The sequence below is a fragment of the Lonchura striata genome, chromosome 26 (assembly GCF_050655825.1).
Source record: "Lonchura striata isolate lonStrDom1 chromosome 26, ASM5065582v1, whole genome shotgun sequence".
NCBI lineage: Eukaryota > Metazoa > Chordata > Aves > Passeriformes > Estrildidae > Lonchura > Lonchura striata.
Window position 1 is genome coordinate 6598131 of NC_140728.1, and position 19078 is coordinate 6617208.

At 46.3% G+C, this 19078-nt stretch overlaps 1 protein-coding gene across 2 annotated transcripts; it reads right to left on the reverse strand.

Moving 5' to 3' along the window:
- Positions 1-6636: 6636 nt before the first annotated feature.
- Positions 6637-19015, reverse strand: PM20D1 (peptidase M20 domain containing 1). Of its 2 annotated transcripts, none has more exons than XM_085561355.1 (13): positions 18806-19015; positions 17022-17108; positions 16258-16319; positions 14372-14458; positions 13503-13636; positions 12936-13055; positions 12113-12188; positions 11839-11900; positions 11519-11597; positions 10380-10451; positions 9717-9885; positions 8939-9038; positions 6637-8219 (listed from the first exon to the last, which is right to left on the reverse strand). In XM_085561355.1, the coding sequence occupies exons 1-13, from the start codon at positions 18999-19001 to the stop codon at positions 8090-8092; spliced, it is 1374 nt and encodes a 457-aa protein (XP_085417481.1). In that variant the 5' UTR covers positions 19002-19015; the 3' UTR covers positions 6637-8089. The 2 variants fall into 2 exon arrangements, with proteins under 2 accessions (XP_085417481.1, XP_021390993.1); XM_021535318.3 differs by having other exon boundaries at positions 16258-16490.
- Between the last annotated feature and the right edge of the window lie 63 nt (positions 19016-19078).

Below are 19078 nucleotides of genomic sequence, written 5' to 3' on the forward strand. Positions count from 1 at the left end.
GACAGTGTGTCCCCAGCCTGAACCAACAGAAAAATGCCAACACCACAGTGAGACATGGAGGGCATGAAGAAGGAGAAAAAGGACAAGGCACACCCAATTTCCTCCATCTTGTCCCCTTTGGACCCCTCATCTAGAATCCTAAAATTTTACTTTTGCATCCATGCCACACTTAATTATTACTTATATCAAACACTCAGAGCTTGTAATTCATCCTGTAAGATTGAAAACTCTTTTCCATGGCCAGAGATCACAGCCAGTGTCTCTGGGGGCTCTGTCCAGGGGGGTTCCTGACCCCTGCCAGGGTCCCAGGGCAGCCAGAGGGATGCCCTGGATTGCCACAGGGAGCCACATTCCCACATGGATCCAGGGATCCAGACATGCCTGGAGCTGCTGACTTCATTCCTTAAGGAAGTTGAAGGAGTCCTGGGCAGGGATCCATTGTGGATCCATTGTGCCCCACAGCTCTGGGCTCTGCTGCTTCAGTTCTGTCTGCTCCTGTCAAAGCCGGGCACAGCCAGGTGTTCTCCTGGAGGAGAAATGTTCTCCTGGAGTATTTGGTGCTTTTGGAGAAGAAGATGACAGGAACCTGTGGAGCAGAACAGGACAGATGATTAGAGAGAGCAGCCCTGAGAAAGGGAATTTTTATAGGGCAGAGAGTGACAGGACTGGCCTCCCACTGCCAGAGGACAGGGATAGATGGGATATTGGGAAGGAATTCTTCCCTGAGAGGGTGGGCACGCCCTGGCACAGGTGCCCAGAGCAGCTGGGGCTGCCCTGGGTCCCTGGCAGTGCCCAAGGCCAGGCTGGATGGGGCTGGGAGCAGCCTGGGACAGTGGAAGGTGTCCTTGCCATGGCAGGGGTAGGACAGATGAGTGTAAAGTCCCTTCCAACCCAAACCATCCTGGGATTCTGGGATTTCAAGGCATGAGGAGCCTTCGAGGTCATTTCACTCATCCTCAGGACCTCCACCAGCAAAGAAACCTCATGGAAAACTTGAGACATCCAGAGACACAACTCCAGCCACAGCCACTTCCATGCTCCAGCTGTGGCTGGAGTTCCAAACCCTGCCTCCAGCCCAGCCTCCATTCTCCTTTGTCCAAACAAACCTGGCTGCAAGGCTCTGCTTCCACCTTCATCTTTCCTTCCTAACTCAGAAAATCCATCCCTCCCCCGGGATGGAGCTTCCATTCTTCCCTCACCTCCCCAAAAACCACGTGCACCCAAATGTGACCTCGCTGCTCCCCAGCTGCAGGCTCAGGAAGTGGAAGTGTGGGGACAAAAGCTGCCTGAGACAAGAAAACAGAAATAGATAAAACTCCCCCCAGCGAGGCTGACATCAAAAAAGCAGAGGATGAAAGGGCAGGAAATTTGGTTTCCAATTGCAGGGAGCAGGTAGCAAAGGCAACAAAAAATGTTTGGAAAGGAAGGAGTTGACCACTGAGCCGTGCTGGATCATGGAATGTCTCGTGGAATGTGGTGCCCATGTGATTCTGGCACTGCTGAACTGCCCAGCTCTGGGCCAGCACTCAGGAATGGCCTCAGGGATTTGCAGGAGAATCCAGCAGGGTAAAAGGGTTTGGCCAAAGTCACTCAAAAAATCCTGATGTAGAAATGTCAGTGCCCTGAGAAGTGCCTTTGCTCCCTGTCCTGGCTCCACCACTGCCTGTCACAACCTCAATGGAGCTCCAGCTGCTCCTCAGCGAGGATCCGGAGGGAACAGGGCTCTTAATTCCTTGCAAGCAGGAATCTCAGCAGGAAAACAAACCTGAGCAGGTTACAGAACAGGATTTGCCCTTTCAGATGTCACTGCAGGGCACCAGCAGCTCACGAGGGCAGGCAAAACGTCAGCAGCTGGCCCTGAGCTGGGGGAGAAATGCAGATCCAGGAAGTTCTGTTTTGCCAGCCTGGAAGCAAACAAACCCATGTCCATCCTTTTTTCCAAGGTCCCAGCTGTGTTCCTGTGTCCCCACGTGCTGTGACAAACACAGGGCAGCCCCTGGCAGGTCCCTCCCTGGGGCTGGTGGCCACGTGAGAGCACCTGGGCCTGGCTTTCCTGTGCTCCACAAGGTCAGCGGATCCGGTGGGGCAGCAGGGACAGGGACACCTGACATGGAGCCACTGGGGATGTGCCTCACATGTCAGCTTTGTTCCAGTTATGGGCTGGGAGGGAATTCATTTATAGTCAGAATTAGGCTGAAGAAAACACTGATACCACAAGGCTGGCCAGACCAGAGACTGATGATGAAAAAAACACAATAATCTCTTAATTCTCCCCTATTTCCTGCTCCATAAAGACCCTCTCACTTCCCAAAATCCCAAAGAGGATTTTGGATTAACATGTTTACATACAACAAGGCAGTCCTGCAGTACCAACTTTAAAAATGCAAGTGCAAGGATATCAGCTCCAGAATATCTGAACTCCCACTCCACGGGATCATCTCTGTAGTGCAAAGACAGGCACGATGTTCAAGCGATCTGAGTATTTACAGGGCTGCAATAAACCACACCATTGTGCTGGGTTAAAAACATAAATTCAAAGAGGGATCCTAGGAAAAACTGCGTGGTTCAAATGTCACTTGTAAGACCCCCTGCCCCGTGACCAACCCCATGGCAAATCCCTGAGTGCCAGAGAGCATTTTCCCTTTGTCCCCTGCCCCCTGCTCTAACCACCCTTCCATGTGGTGATTTTCCTTCCTGCTGAGGAGTGACTGCAGCTTCCTCTGGGCCCCCCACCACCGCTCTGAGCTCAGCTCTGCAATCAGCAGAGGGATCTGCAGGGAGCAGGGCCCTCCCTTCCCCAGCCTTTATCTCTGCCTCCCGCTGCCCCGGGAAGCTGCGGGAGCTGCAGCCGAGCCAAGCCCCTGCTGCAGGGTCACAGAGCCCCCCCCGAGCTGCTCAGCCACCAAAGCAGCCCCTGCTGCTGTTTTTGGGAACCCAAAACGTCCCTCAGACATTTTTGGAGGTTCCAGGCCCCGGTCAGAAGCATTTGAGACCCTGGCACAGCTGGAAACAGCTGTGATTTTGGGTTTGAGCCATGGAATGAGTTACCAACCTTGCAGGAAGAACAAGGAGTCACAAAAGTTTAGATATTAGAGTAGAATTAGTCACAAAGTAGAGGGAAGAATTTTTGAGTGCTGTACAGGGGGGTTTGGTTTTGTACATGGGGGTCAGAGGGTTTAAGATGGATTTGGGATCTGGGCCTGCCCTGTCCTCCCTCTTTCTCCTTCCTCACCTCCATGTTCTTGGTGATGTTGGCACTCACAGATTGGTTTAGAGTAGAAAATCACCATTTAATATAGGTAATAGGCATTGGGGAAAACTGTAAACATGTAACACGTAATGTACCATATAAAAGATAGAAAATCACCATTTAATATAGGTAATAGGCATTGGGAAAAACTGTAACCATGTAACAGGTAATGTACATATAAAAGATAGAAAATCACCATTTAATATAGGTAATAGGCATTGGGGAAAACTGTAAGCATGTAACACGTAATGTACCATATAAAAGACAGCAGCAGCCCTGGTGGGAGAGAAGAAGCAGTCGGGGTCAGAGAGGATGTCAGGGTGTGTGTGTGCCTCTGCCTGAGCTGTGAGCAAACCACAGCAGCCCCAGGAGAAAATCTTTTAGATAACTTGCAATAAACTGCCTTGAGACCAACAACAGAGACTGCTGAGCCTTTCTTGGAAACACGGGCTGGAGGAGAAGTTTTTCCACCACATGAAGCCACCCCAGACCTAGGGTGGGCTTCGGCACCCTGGCAGCACTTCTGCACCACCACAGGCCCCGAGATGGTGGCACAGAGCTGCCAGTGCTGCAGAGACCTCACGGCAGCACATCTCTAAAGGGTTGAGTCATGTGGAAAATGCATATTTTTATGATTGGCTTTTTGCAACTATTACAATTAATATTATATGTGTAATGTTAGAAAGTGATACTGTATTAATTCTCTTAAGTAGTGTGTTAAATATAGTTTTAGGTTCCAACATAATGTTAAAATAGAGACTATGTATGTAGGGGAGTTTTCTTTTTAGGAAGGAGATACTCGCTTCGAGGAACACCTAAATCTTCCAAAGGAGAGGAATTTATGGCTTCTTATCAGAAGAAAATAATTTCTTCAGGCCTTGCTCAGACTCGAAGATGCCAGGGGATTAAAGGAAACAGCTGACATACAACAGTCAGAGTTTCTTGTTTTAAATAGAATGTATGCATAACCATGAAGGATGTAGGAATAAACAACAATGTATTGTTTTAAAGGTGATTCCTTTGTTCACAAGCCATGCTTTCTGTGACTTAGTGTCCAAGAGCATCCAGACATCTGCAATTCTTTGCTTTTTATTGTCTTGTAATTGTCCTAACTCTAAACTTTATTACTCTAATTGTATTATTATTTTTATAACCATTTTATTATTATTAAACTTTTAAAATTTAAAAAAAAAAAACAAGTGATTGGCATTTTTCACAATTCAAGAGCCTGAATTCAGGAGTGAAGGGACAAAAATTCTGTAAAAGTTCCAGAGCACTAGCAAGGACTGAAGGGATTGGCAAGAATTTGTGCAGGGTTCAAGCAGCAGCAGAAAGAGCAGTGAAAACCAGAGAATTCAGGGTCACAGGCTGAGCTGCAGGTGAGGAATGCTCCTCTCTCACAGCAAAGGGCACCCAGGCTGTGGCTGAGCAGCCTCCAGGCTCTCTCAGTGGATGTCTCCCTCCACTGAGACTGAGAAATTTTCACAGCACCTGCTGGAGAAAATGGATTTCAGCAGCTCCATGGAATATCCAATGAAACTGCAAAAGAGGACCCAAAAATCCAAGTGTCAAATGCAAAGCTGGAGGAAACAACTCTGTAAACACCTCGTTCCTCCAGCTCTGAGCCTGAGCTCCCCACGGCCACTTGGGGCTGAAAATAAACCAAGTTCTGTTAAAGAGAGCCCAGCAACAGAGCTTTCTTTAGAAAATGCAGGTGTGGGATGTGACCTTTTCTTTTCCCCAGGGTGCAGCAGGCCCAGCTCAGCTGGAACACAGCAGCCTGACACAGCACACAGCTCACCTGGAGTCACTGCTGGCACAGGAACATCAACGCTGTAGACTTGGGGAAAAAAGAACTTGCTATGGATGTAAGACAATTGGAATCGGGCTGACACACTGCTCCAACCATATCTGTCAATATGACTGAGTTACCTGAATTCAGAGCAGAAAATCAGGCTCTTCCTTCCTCTTCTGAGTCAGAGGTAATTGCTCTCCCTGCTCGAGGCACAGTGACTCACTGCAACACAAAAAGAATAGCTCCTGGAATCATTAATCTGTGTTTTCACATGTGCTTGGCACTCTCCAGTAACTGCTCACACCATGCAAGCTCGGAAGTGATCTCAACAGAAAAGGCATCATTCATATTGTTGTTATTATTTATGGGAATTTCACACCCCACTTAGGAAAAGATGTTTTCAGAAACATCTGCAAGGTGAAATGGGGTGCAAGGGATCTGTTCAGTCAGGAGGTGTGTGCAGACACCAAACACTGAGTGCCTCCCTGGAGCTGTGTCACACAGCCACGACCTGCCAGCAAATGTGATAAAATAAAGAGGCTTAAAGCACAAAGGCAAAGCTGCCTCATGGAAAATCAGGGATAATCATCAGAAGGGACTGGGAAAATGGGTAAGGATGGGAACGTGGTGTTTGCCCGGTGGATCCTGCAGGACAGGCTCTGTTTAAAGCACTCTGGTGGCCCCTGAGGTTGCAGCAAAGCTCTGCTGAGCACGTCCCCAGTGCAGAGGCACTGCAAGGTCCCAGGCCTGGCTGATGAGCTGCACTTAATGAGCTCTGCAAGGAGCTGCCCCAGCAAATCTCACAGCACACGTTCACACAGGAGCTGCCAAACCCAGCCCTGCCTTCCCAGCACCCCCTGCCCTTCACGCTTCCTTCAGCAGCAAAATGCATCTTCGTCCTTTAAAGAAACAATCCTCACCAGAACAGAGGTGAGGGGATTTTGGATGGGGGAAGATTACAGAATATAAAGGATATTTTATGTCTTTAGGATACATTTTCTGGTACAACAGGCAAGAAATCCATCCTTTCACACCACAACAGTGTGACCCATGTCAGGACTTTCACAACCTGTGCTCTCTCATGAGATTTTTTTTTCCATTTTCTCCCCATTTTCCCATTTTTCCAGTCCCTCTGACTGCCAGCACAACCATCATACAGCCACAGCCAAAGCAAAGGCTTTAAACTCAGTCTGACAGAGATTTGCCAGAGAAAAAACAACGACAAATCCTTCTCTGCACCTCCCACTGCCAGGGCTGGGTCCCATTCAGTGCTGTGCCCTGACACATCACTTTTGCTGTGCCTGCACACAGGAGCTCACAGGAGCAGTGACACCTCCACAAAAGAGCCACAGACACGTGGCTGAACAAATCACAGAGTGCAGCAAACCAGAAAAGATGCAAACTATTTACTGCCCAACAATGCCTGGCCAGGGTGAGCTGATTTTGTGTAGAAAAGGGAGCAAAGATTAAAGCTGGCTGGAAAATAGGTGGGTTTGTTTTGATGGAAACTTTATGGACTGCTCAGGTGTGGAAATTACTTCACTGCAATTACACAGCTACATAAAAAGACTAAATAATCACCAGAAAAGAATTCACATTCCTCATTTTATTAGATGAAACTGTCAGTTTTGTTTCAATTACTCAGTGATACAGTTGGAGCCCTCTGGGCACAGTGATAAGATCAGACTACAAATAAATAAGAGAACGGTGAACGGAAAGAATTGGAATCACAGTTCCATCAGTGTTTTTCAGGATACATTTCAGGGTATTTCCTCTACATTCCAGCACATTTCACAGTATGAATTTAGAGCAGAACATCCACCCATCCCAGTGCATAATTCAAGCTCTGAAAAACAGACACATCTGTGCAGCAAGAGGTGCTGCACTGGTCCCTGCAGCACAGACACTGCCACTGTCACACAGCAGCTTTCAGGCTTTTTTTTTGGCTAACTATTTATTGATAGAATTAATTTAATTAACTGAGTAAATAAATTATTTTTCTAATTAATACTGGTAACCCCAACTGTCAAGGCCAAAAGAATGCTGAACCCTTGAGTGCTGTTATAGGTAGGCAAGAAGTGCAAGATGAAGCAGAGTTAACATCCATGGCCTGCCTTCCCCAGGATTCCCAAAAAACTGAGCAGGAAAGTGGAAATTGCTTGTACTGGCAGTGAGGGAACAAACCTCCAATCCCTCTGAACTGGGAGAACTGAAGGGCTTCATATCTTTCACAACCAAGTTCTCAGAAAAACAAAGGAGAAGCATAAAGTGATTCAGTGGGAAAAGACACGAGCAGACAACAGGGATTTAATTCCTTATTTAAAGCTGCAATCCCTTCTTCTGACACCCAGTCAGACCCTGAGCCACACCGTGTGTCAGGGAGGGAAAATAAAAACACTAAAATGATGGGAAGGAAAGTTTTCAGCACCTCTTCAGTTACAACAACATGGAAGCTCTGGAGTACCTGAAAATAGAGTCAGAAATCAGTGCAGCCATGGGGGTGAGCACTGACCCTGGCTCAGAGTACCATGGATGCTGGTGACAGCATCCCCTGGGAGAATCCCCTGGGAAGCAGCAGTGCCCAGCAGCAGTGCAAGAAGCTCTCAGTGTGGCTGTACCAGTGACAGGAACCCTTTCACCAAGCCACAAACCCTCCCCGTGAGCTCCTGGCAGAGTCCTCACCTGAGAAAGAGCCATTCACCATAAAAAAGGAGTTTGTCAGAAGCACACAGGCTGAGTCACCTTCCACTGGTGAGTGACTGCTGATTATAGCTTAGATTTTTAGTGATTACCCATTTCAGAGGCTTAAAGTGCTGAAAAAAAATTAATGTCAGATTAATGGCTGCACATCAGACCACAGAGAGCAGGATTCGGGGTTATTTGTTGGGTTTGGCCAGGTTCCTATCACACAACCAGCACTTTTCCCATCTGTATGGAAACCACAATATTAAAAACCCCCAAATTTCAGCTCTAGCTCAATACACAAGTGCATCTTCAGCCCCCTGTCCCAGAATCCACCTGCAGCTGCTCTTCCCAGAAGTCTCTCAGAGCTCGTGGGAGTTGGCGTGGGGCTCTGGAAGTGTCTCAATGTCACAGTTCTTGATCAGCTGAAAGAGGAATTCCACCTGTTTCTCATAATTCTCAATGGAGATTCTCTCATTCAACCCATGGATCCTGAAAGAAAAAGGACATTTTTCAGTCCAGGGGGACTTTCTGACCCAATTGCACAAACCCAGCACCCTGTTTGGCTGCTGACTTCATAAAGTAGTGCACAACAGAAAAGCACAGCAATACAGACCAAAAACTGCACTGTAACCAACCCAAATGTACTGATTCAAAGGCTCAGAGCCCAACAGCTAAGGCTGGAAAACATCTAAAAATCTAATCTTGAAACAATCCCAATGGCCCATTTCTTGGCCATTCCTGTAGAGGCAAAACACTCAACTCCTGCATCGTCTGCACCTCAATAAAATGAGAAATCTAAATAAGCAAACAATCCCTTGCATGATGATGTTGTTATCACATAATTTCAGGAAATTTCAAAGCAATTCATGGTGGCAAGTGTCCAAATAGGTGGATAAATCTGCAGGACAAGGCCAACTACCACAACAACACCTCTCACACTGCTGCAGCACACAAAAGATCCACTCAGCACCACAGAATCAAACACCTGAATGGGTCCTGCCTGCATTTGAAGGAAGGAAGAGCCAGGGCTGACAGTGTCCCAGGGTAATATATACAAGGGTAATTTCCATTCCCAGCACCCAAATCTGCAGGAAATGGGTGGCCTGACAGTGTGGGAGGCCAAGGTACACAAGGCTGGGTTTCCTTCTGCTCATGGATCTCCTCTTTCCCTGGGCCCACCCCAAGAGCTGCCCAGCAGAGCTCAGTACCTGGGGAGATCATCCTGTTTCAGGAGCAGAGGGTTGAACCTGTAAATGGCCTTGGTGACGTTGGTGAAGTGCCTGCTGTCCGTGTTCCCAATGCATGTGCCTGGAAAACAAACCTCAGGCTTGTTCTGCAGGAGAGGAACAACTGAACTCCAAAAAGTGACCCACCTTTCCCCAGGAGAGAGGAAAAGCAAGTGATAACAGTCCTGCACTGCCTGCACCAAAAGCATCACTGGAAACATTGATTGGCACATGCTGGAGAACACTCTCTCCTTCAGGAGCAGGAGCTAAACACACAACTTAACCTAAGAACAGCCTCAGACTCCCCAAAAATTAAAACTTCAAGATTCAATCCAACAACTGCAGAGCTAGGAAGGAGTTGCAAGAAAGGGAAGGGGCTGGGATCATAAGGAACAATACAGAAAAACAGGAATGGCTCTGCCAGCTATGAAAACAATAAAAGAAGAACTAAAGCAAGAAGACCTCCTCCTCTCCCTCACAATTCCTTTCTTCCCTGAAGAGATCCCTTTGTATGTGCAGAGAGCCCAATTCAAGGCTCATTGTTTCTGTCAGCTTCCTGTTTGCTTTTTTACTTCCACTACTAAAAAACAACACTAAAATTTTTAAAGCATAAAGAGGGAACGGAATAAAAAGAGGAAAAACCAGCTGTTTCCAGCAGTTAACAGCTGGGGTGGAGGAGCACACAGCAAATGGAAACAAGGAGTCCTGGGGGAGGGAAAAGCAGAGGAGGAAACAATAATGATCATGTGCCTGCTGTCACCTGGGACTACACTGTCAACATCTGGGAAAGTGTCCAGGATGGTTCTTTGAAAAATATGGACTGCAAATGTCTGCTCATCCCATGGACTGATGGGCAGGGGGTCAAAGGCCTCCACCACATCAATCTTCACTCTCTCATCAGCAATGGTGTTCCTGACTGCCTCCAGCACCTGTGGGTGAAACACAGAGACAACAGCAGCACGAGAAGTGAGAAAGCAACCCTTAGAGACATCAGCAGATGTTCAGCTGTGCAGAAAACATCTGTCTGGGAACTGTCAGTTGTGGCTGCAAATACAGGCTGAAAGTGTGTGTCAGTGCCTCTTCTGCATGCATGGCTGATACTTCAGCTGAAGTTTTTAATCAGATGCACAGCACTGTCCCAAGGGACTCCTGAACTGCTTCAGCCCTGGAACAGCTCAACCTGATGCTCTTGGAAATTATGGCATTCAAATAATCCAGAAAAAGCTTCCAGAGAAAGAAACTTCCAGCAAAGGCTTGGGGAGGGAAGAGGTTTTGTACTGACAACATTTCACAGCCGGGCAGGCCTGTCAGACCTCCTGAGGTGTCTGATTCCCAAACTCTCCCAGGTCACAAAGCCATTCCATAGCCCAGGTGATCCACGTGCTCTGTGGCACAAAAGCTGAGGAAATCTGAGCAGGGCTACCTCAGCAGCTGTCTCAGCTGAGTGGATCCTGAAATTCACTGTGGCTCTTGCAGAGGAAGGGATGACATTCACCTGGAAAAAAGGAATGGCCAAAGTTTAAAAGGAAGTGAAAAACCAGAATAAAATGCCAACTGAAAACTCAGAACTGCTCCAACAACTGCAGGCCTCAGGTGCTGCACTGTTTCCACCAAGTGTGATGTCTCTTTCTGTGTTAAAACACTGCAAATCCTATCTAAAGTGCAGATAAATACACAAAGAAATATTCATCAAATTAGGAGACATGAAATTAGTTGTTACTTCTGTAGTTTTTATATTGAGCTAAGCCCTCTACCTTCAGAAAACTTATACTGAGAAGTTCAGTATCATATAGAAATTCAGTATAGAAATTCAGTACAGAATTTCAGTATAGAATTTCAGTATATACTGAGAAATTTTTTTAAGTGATATCTTTACCACATTGTCACATTACATGCTTCATATTTGGGTAAATGTAAGTCACTTAACAACAGATTTTTATTGAACACGTAACTCTTCTTATCTACAGACTGATTATTTACAACTTTGTTAAACAAAAACATGTGTAATCTTCAGGAGAAAGCCCAAGGAACCAGGGTGTCACTTTCCTCCTGGCCACTCCGTGTCACTGTTCAGCCACTGCATCTTTTCCTGTCCAGTGATGCTTTTCAGTCACAGACCAAACACAGCCTGTTTGTTTTCCAGGGCTCCAGTATTTTTGGACAGTTCCCCTCCTTATCAGGGCAGGATCTTGCTGTTATCTCTCAGTCCAAGGTGCACATTTAACACACTTCAGGCAAACCCCAGACCTGTGCTGCAAATGTCTGGGTCAGGGAAGTGTTTGTGACTGGGACAATTTCAAATATTGCCTTTGTAGGATTATGCAGAAACCACATTTTCTTGTCTATGCTGAAATATTAACAGTGGTGGACAAAGATCAGATACTTCTGAAAGGAAATTATTTCCAACTGTAGCCAAATCCAAGCCACATCTGAGGTAAGAATGAGACTGAGGCACCACACAGAGCCCACACTGATCTTAGAACTGGATATAAAAATAGGTTGAAATTAAATATCCTAATTGTCTCATCATAATTAAATGGAGAAAAACCCAAATGAAAGCACCTTGATTCCTGCATTGAACAGGGTGACTGCAGTGGTGGTTCGGATCAAGGCATTGGTGGAAGGTTTCCAGGCAAGCACTCTACAAAAATAGAAACAAATAAAAACAATTTTAGCAAGTTGAATATTGCTAAAAAACAAGTACCATAATTCCACAGGCAATAAGCTGAATGATGGCTTATTCAATTAAGAAAGTGGTTATTAACAGGAAACCACTGAATTATCTAAACTACAAAATAACTGATTTCCTGGGAAGATTAGAAATGCCTTCACCCTTTAAGGGTGAGAGGCTGAGGATGTTTATCAAGGATCTCTTTTCTTACCTGCTGACAATAGGTGAGAACAGCCACAAATTGCTCATGATGATGTTGAGAGGAAACTTGAACTAAAGGGAAGAAACAAAACCACAAATCAGAAAGTTTTAATTTGTCAAGAGCACAGTGGAGTCACCTGAATATGGACAAAACAATTCCAGCAGGAACAATAATCTGGGAGAAAAATCAGCTTTTTTTATGCTTTCTACACAGCTGTGCTCTAAATTTTTCATTTGGTTACTCTTGTAGAAATTTGGGGATGAAATCTTGCCTCTGTCCTCACCTCTGCTGCGAGGTGCTCCATAGTCATGAGCTCTGGGCCGTAGCCAAACAGATTGCGCAAGGGATTCTGCTCCAGCCTACAAAACAAATTGTTAATGTTTTCAACACTGAAAAGGTTAAAAAGCAACTCTCTGGCTGTTATTGCTCCAGAAGGATGTCAGGAATCTGATTTGTGAAATGTATCCCTGTTACTGGAGATGCAGTCACACTCTGCTCTCCTGGTAAGTGAATGTGCAAGCACAGCTCCACAGATTTCTGGGCGTTCCAGTCACATGCAAAGATTTCCTTTGAGAAACAGCTGAAAAAATCCCAAATACTGGCTCCTATAAATGCATGGAAATCTAGAAAAATAGCACACAAATACCACCATTTCTGGACATACTCAGTTTTTCTATAATTTGTATTTCTTAGCCAATTTGGTATCTACACAGAGATGTAAAGAGATTCCTGCAGTCACATTATGACTCTATTCCATGTTCATTGGCTTGGAGAATTCCCAGCTGAGGTAGCAGGGATGGGCTGGAACAAATTCCAGAGAAATCCTGCCACCCCAACAAAGGAATCTCTGTTGCTACAGAGTAAATTAGGGCAGACAGCACTTGTCTTGCTTTTAAAGAATTGGCTGACACTTGGAACAGCTGAAGTGCAAAGACTCTGCAGACATCTGGCAATTGTTCCCTGACTGGGAGTTTCATTTCTGCCCTTCAAAGTGAGCTACAAAGAACAACAGCAGTTTGAAAAAGACTCTAAACAGAAACATTTAAAAAGTCACATATCAGTGATTCAGGAGGTTTTTTGACATCAGGTGACAGGGAAATTCTCACCTGGACATGGCTGCTGCCAGAATGCCAATACTTGTCTCCTTAGGAGGAAAGGATGAATGCCCTGGCTCTTTTTCCACAGTGAAGTTCAGTGTCATTGAACCTTTTTCTGTGACAGCAATCCTGCACAATGATAAATTAATTAATTAACAAATAAATGACTAATGTAATTCCAAACACATACACACACACACACACACACAGACTGTAGATAAAAATAACTACTCTGCATAGTTTTAGTATGATAAAAAGCACTCAAGCAGCAACAACAAATCATTAACACAGTGTTTTGATCTCAGCAGGGCTCACGGCTGGGCTGCCTCTGCAGTGAGCAGAGCTCCAGAGCACAGAATTAAAATGCTCAGTGGAACGTTGTGCCTCTGTCAGCATGCCTGTGAGGGACAGCAGGCAGAGGCTGAAGGTCCCTGCCTTGCACCTTGTGCCACTGCTGCAGCTCCAGCAGCCCCAACGCTGCCACACGTCCTGAAAACATTCTGTAGGGACATCAACAAAGTAACTTATCACTAATTAATGACTGAAAATGAATCACATTCTGGTGGTCACTCTTACATAGCCACTGGCTTCTTCACCCCTGCAATGATGCCATCCAGCACCGCGCTGCCCTCATCCAGCAGGAAGGAGAGTTTCACTCCTCTGGCTTCCAGCAGAGCTGCAATTTTCCTTGCTCCCTTCAGCCCAGACACCTGTGCAATCCAGGCAGAGGAACTGATCAGATCCAGCCAGAACACTGGGAGGAAAACTGGAAAGCACCTTGCTGTTGGCTACAGCACCAAGAGTGCATGAAATCCCCTGGGGAACAGCTGCAGAGCAATCATAAAAGATTCTTCCAGGAAAATTAACTGGAGATTGTTAATGGCCTGATAGCAGATTAATTTATAGCCATGATGAGAAGTGCTCTCACTGATGAGTCGCTGTCTGCTGCTTTCATTTTGATATCTCAGAGCTATAAACTCCACAGATTAGCAATTGCAGACCTATTTATTTCAACAATTTAAAATTCCTTGTCTTTATATTTTGACAGTGCATAACTAAACCCACCTCCCCTGTTTCTCTGGACCACTGGACATACTGGTCAGTTCTTTCTGAACATTTGGCACAACCATGTGATCTCAACCCAGCTTTTCTTGTCTCCAAAATGGAATTCCTGCTGCACCTTCCTTGCAGGAAAGAATTTGAAGTGACACCCTCCAATGTTCTTTTCCCTTTGCTCATCACACCAAACCCTCAGTGAATGTCACTCCAAGCCAAATAATCAGTCCAGAAGTGTGACCTGGGGCCTGACACAGTATCTCCCCACCACTACACCAAGAAAAACAGGAAAGACTTTCCAGCTAAACAATGTTTCAAAATTAAGCCTTGTTACCTAGAGGAACAATGCAAACAGGCTGTTGTTGTTTCAAGGAAAGGAAAGAAAATACCTCCTCGTCGTGGCCAATGCCAACATAGAAGGAGCGGCGGGGTCTGTAATTCCTCCTCAGCAGGAACTCCAGAGCTTGCAGAATGCCCTGCAAGAAAAGCCGAATAAATGCAACAGAATGCAGTGTGATGGAACAGAACTGTGATGCTTTCACAGCCACAGCTAAGCTTTGATTCCTACAGCTCCCACTGAGGATATTCCCGTTCCTTAGAAAAGACACTGCAGTGGTGTTGCTATAGGATATGGGAAAGTACAATGTGAGTTATTGTTATTTGTAAGGTGAAAAAAGAGAGTGTTTATTTTTTGATTTTAGTATTTCTATTTTTTTAAAGGTGACAATGGATTGGAGAGTCAATGTGTCACCTCTCTAAAGATATTGGATAAACTATTAGTATATTAAGTTTCTCTACCCTTATGAAGGAATGTAAAATAATAGGTTGTTTATAGAAAGTTGTGTGAGAAAATTATCTAACAAAATGTAAACTTAAAAAGTTTTAAAAAATCTTAAAAATCAGGGCACCACGGTGGTTTAGATCAATAATGCTCTGGATTTCATGTCCAGCTGGTTCAGGGACAAACTGCACAAGGAGCCCCCCAGAGCCAGAATTATGCAAGAATTCACTGTTCCCTTACAGTGCCTGTCACACACCCAGACTGGCTCTGTCTGGAGACACCAAATCCAGGCTGCGTGTTTTGTACAAGTGCCAAGGTGACAGAAACAGAACAGGAAACTTAATCTGAAGGATGAGAAATCAAATCTACCATTTGCTGTGGCAATATATATATACATATATATATATATATATTAAAAACAATACATTTACTCTATTATTCCATCTCTTTTCCAATTTAAATTAATTAATTTTTCACGTATCACCTCTATATTGTCAGCACCCATTTTTTGCCATGTTCACTTCAAATTGCTGGTTTTTTTTGGTTTTGGTAATTTGTGAAGTTACTTGTGCAGTTCACAGCAGAATGAAGCACCAACCTAAACTTTAAAGTTTCAAGGCTTTGAAATTGATGATTAAAGATCCTGAAACTTTCTTGGAGTGTGTTCTGTGTGAATCTGTTCAAATCTAAATACAGGGCTGCCACGGAAGTCATCATCAAAGTCACAAAGGGACATTTTTCCTATTAATTTTTCAATCAACCTTTTCCCCATGAGAAATCTCTCCCAATCTTTTCTGAATCCATTCCTCCCAAATGTGTTTAGTACAACACCTCTTTGTTCTGCCGCAGGCTGCACAAAAGTTGCAGGGTTGTTTGTCTATCCTATTAAATAAACAGATTTAATTTGAAACTCAAGCCTTTGCAAAGGGCCAGTTTTGGCTTGCAGTGCCCCTGTGACACCTGGAAAAACGAAAAGGTCCATCCCTGGTTTGACAGAGAATTTGACAGAGAATTATGGAATGGTTTGGGATGGAAATGATCTTACAGCTCATCCAGTGCCACAGGCAGGGAAACTTCCACTATCCCTGGCTGCTCCAACCTGGCCTTGGACACTCCCAGGAATGGGGCAGCCACAAATTCTATGGGCACCTGTGGCATAAAACTTTAATATGGCATTTAACCAAATTTATCTGCATCTGTGAATATGATCCTCCTGATTCCTCATGAGTTTTAACCCTCTTTTCTTCAGTAACAGTGGTCACTCTAATCCATCTTTAGGAAAACTGCAGGACTTGGAATTGATCTGGAAATTGGAAAATTGATCAGGACTTGGAAAATGGATCAATTTCTTGGAATTGATCCAAACTAGGAATTTATCCCTACCAGAAAAAGGGGTAAGAGAGAGACAACAGAGCGAGTTCCAAGAGCACGGGCTGCTCCCTGTGCCTTTCCCAGGCTGTATCTCTGTGGAAGGACATTACCCAGCACACGTACAACGGCAGAGTTTTTGTTATCCAGCGTTCCTCGTCCGTAGATGAAACCTCCGTGCTCTGCAGCTGAGAAAGGAGGGAAATCCCAGCCCTCAGGGGGAGCAGGCACCACATCCATGTGTGCCAGCAGCATATAGGGCAGCAGGCCAGGGGCAGAGCCCTGAACTGTAAACAGGTGGCTGTATTTCCCAACAATTTCATGTTGGATGAACTTTGAAGAAAATACAGCCGGGAAGACTGTTAAGGGAAAAAAAAAATTAAAGACACGTGTAAAAGAAAAAGTTAACAATAATGGCCAATTTTAGCATTATTCCATAGTTGTCAGCTAGGTAGCTAGACTGTCAGTAAGACTGGCCACAGTAGAAAATAGAAGTTCTCACACTTCTGCCAATCCATCTCACTTGGGATTTGAAGTTCTCCTAAACAAAAGCAGAATTCTTGTTCAACAGTGCTGCAGCTCTTTTGCATGGAGACAAAAAATTAGGTTGAAGCAGCAGCAGTTATCCTCTTTTATTTTTTATGTGGCATTTAGCTATCTCAAGGACCAAAAACCATCATTACAAAAAGTCTTTTGAACCTTATGGGGGCCAATGATGCCCCCAAACCACTGCTGCAGAGGGGATATACATGTGACATTTCTGACAGGACTTTCTTCAGGAAAAATATAAAAATCTCTTCCTTTATATTCAGGAATGATACATGCTCTTCAATTTGTTTATGAGAATGAAAATAGAGCAGCAGAGATTGCCAAGACTGACAGTTCAGTACCTTTCTGAATGTAACTCCCAAATTCTGCCATGGCAGTTGTATTCAAATCCTCTGGAGACCTGGACACAGTTGGGATTTTAATGGCCCCTTCAAAGAAACACAGGACAGAAATCACTCAGCACCAAAACCAAACAAAGCTCAAACTGCCCTTCAAAAGTGGAAGTACATTTATGCTCCTGAGCGTTTTTCCAGGCTTTAAACATTATTTCACAGCACAGCAAGAGCTGCCACCATCAAAAGGAGACTGATGTGCTTCAGCTGGGCCGTGCACATGCAGCCACAGCGTTTCCTAACAGCTCAGCCAAGGTATCTCTCCAGACAATTTGACTCCACTTTTCATGCTGAAGTGTTGAATGACATCCTTAGAAATGCTACTGTCCAGGAGCAGCTGCAACTGGCTTGGGTGATCTGATTCCCCAGAGCCATAGGCTCCTCTGGCAGCTGAACAGGCAGCTGGGTTGGCAGTCCAAGGCTCTTTCTCAAGAGTTAAGCAGGTTGTGATGGTTATTACACCTCCATAGTGCTTTGTAAATTAACCTATATAAACAGACAGGGCTTTTGTTGGCCCTTTTGGTCTGCCCTGTCATTTAAACAGGCTCTCCAACATCCAGTCCCTGTCCTGCAGCACATGGGAGTAACTCAGCCCAGCTGCCTTTCCAAACAGCAGCTGCCAGGAGAGGTTACAGATTCTTTTGAGGTCTTGTGATTCATGAATTAATACAAACATCTATTGTGAGCCTTCGTTTTCCCATTAAAAAAGGAATGCAAACATGATTTGCTAGGCAATAAATCCTACAAATCAGCAAGGTATGAGGTTTACACACAGAGTTTTATCACTTGATGCCAGATTGTGGTTTCCTGCATAGTGCCAGCCCTACTGAGAGCTAAACCCCTCAAATCTTCTACGTCAGACAGCACAAACAGCCCAGGACTGGTCACAGCAGTGGTGAGCAAGAACAAGAAAGGGAGAAAATCCCGACAGTGACTTATCCAGTGGATAAAGGCATGTCTGGAAACGCCTTCATGGGTGTCTGGCAAAATTCTTTGTGTACAAGCAGGAAACAGTAGAGAAAATCAACACAGGGTGAGAGCTGGCTCAGGAGAAGCACAGGATCCCTGAGGCTGGAAAATCCCTGTGGGATCATCAAGTCCCAGCTGTGCCCAATCCCCACCCTGAGCACTCAGTGCCACCTCCAGGGATGGGCACTCCAAACCCCCCTGGCAGCCCCTTCCAACCCTTCCCATGAGGAAATTCCTGCTGGTGTCCAACCTGAGCCTCCCCAGCACAGCCTGAGGCCGTTCCCTCTCCTCCTGTCCCTGTTCCCTGGGATGAGATCCCAAATCCCCCCGGCTGTCCCCTCCTGTCAGGAGTTGTGCAGAGCCAGAAATTCTCCCTGAGCCTCCTTTGCTCCAGGCTGAGCCCCCTCAGGACTCTCCAAACCCTTCCCAGCTCCCTCAGGACTCTCCAGACCCTTCCCAACTCCTCAGGATTCTCCCAACCCTTCCCAGCTCCCTCAGTATGCTCCATTCCCTTCCCTGGACTCGCTCCAGCCCTTCCTGAACCGCAGCGCCCAGAGCTGGACCTGGCGCTCAAGGCGTGGCCTCAGCAGCGCCCAGCACAGATTTCCAATCCCTTCCTCAGTCCTGCTGGCATCCAACCCCCGCTTCCTTGCAGGGAAAGCACCCGGGGAGCGGCCGCCTGCACACCCGCCCCGTGCCCGGGTCCCCCCTCAGGAGGAGTCAGGCCCGGGGCGAGGGGGGCTCACAGCGCCGGGCCCCCTCACCTCGCAGCGCCTCCTTCAGCTCCCGCCGCTCGCCGGCGCTGAGGGCGGCGCTGCCGGCGTTCCGCGCCCAGAGCCGCGGGACCGCGGCCGGGGCTCGCAGGACGAAGGCGCGGAGCAGGACGGCGGCCGCCAGCGCCAGCACCGCCGAGCCCAGCGCCAGCAGCGCCGCCAGCACCGCCCGCCGCCCGCCCGCCATCACCGGCCCAGCGCGCCCGCAGCTGACGGGCGTGGCCCGGAGCCAATCGCCGCACGCGTCGTAAGCACGATGACCAA

Excerpts from the sequence above, each read along its gene's own strand:
- PM20D1 (XM_021535318.3), bottom strand. The coding sequence starts at position 19,001 with ATGGCGGGCGGGCGGCGGGCGGTGCTGGCGGCGCTGCTGGCGCTGGGC. Across the intron at positions 13,056-13,502 it reads GTGAAGAAGCCAGTGGCTAT|GATTGCTGTCACAGAAAAAG; the intron begins GTAAGAGTGACC and ends ATCATTGTGCAG. Across the intron at positions 10,452-11,518 it reads TGTTCAATGCAGGAATCAAG|GTGAATGTCATCCCTTCCTC; the intron begins GTGCTTTCATTT and ends CCTTTTTTCCAG.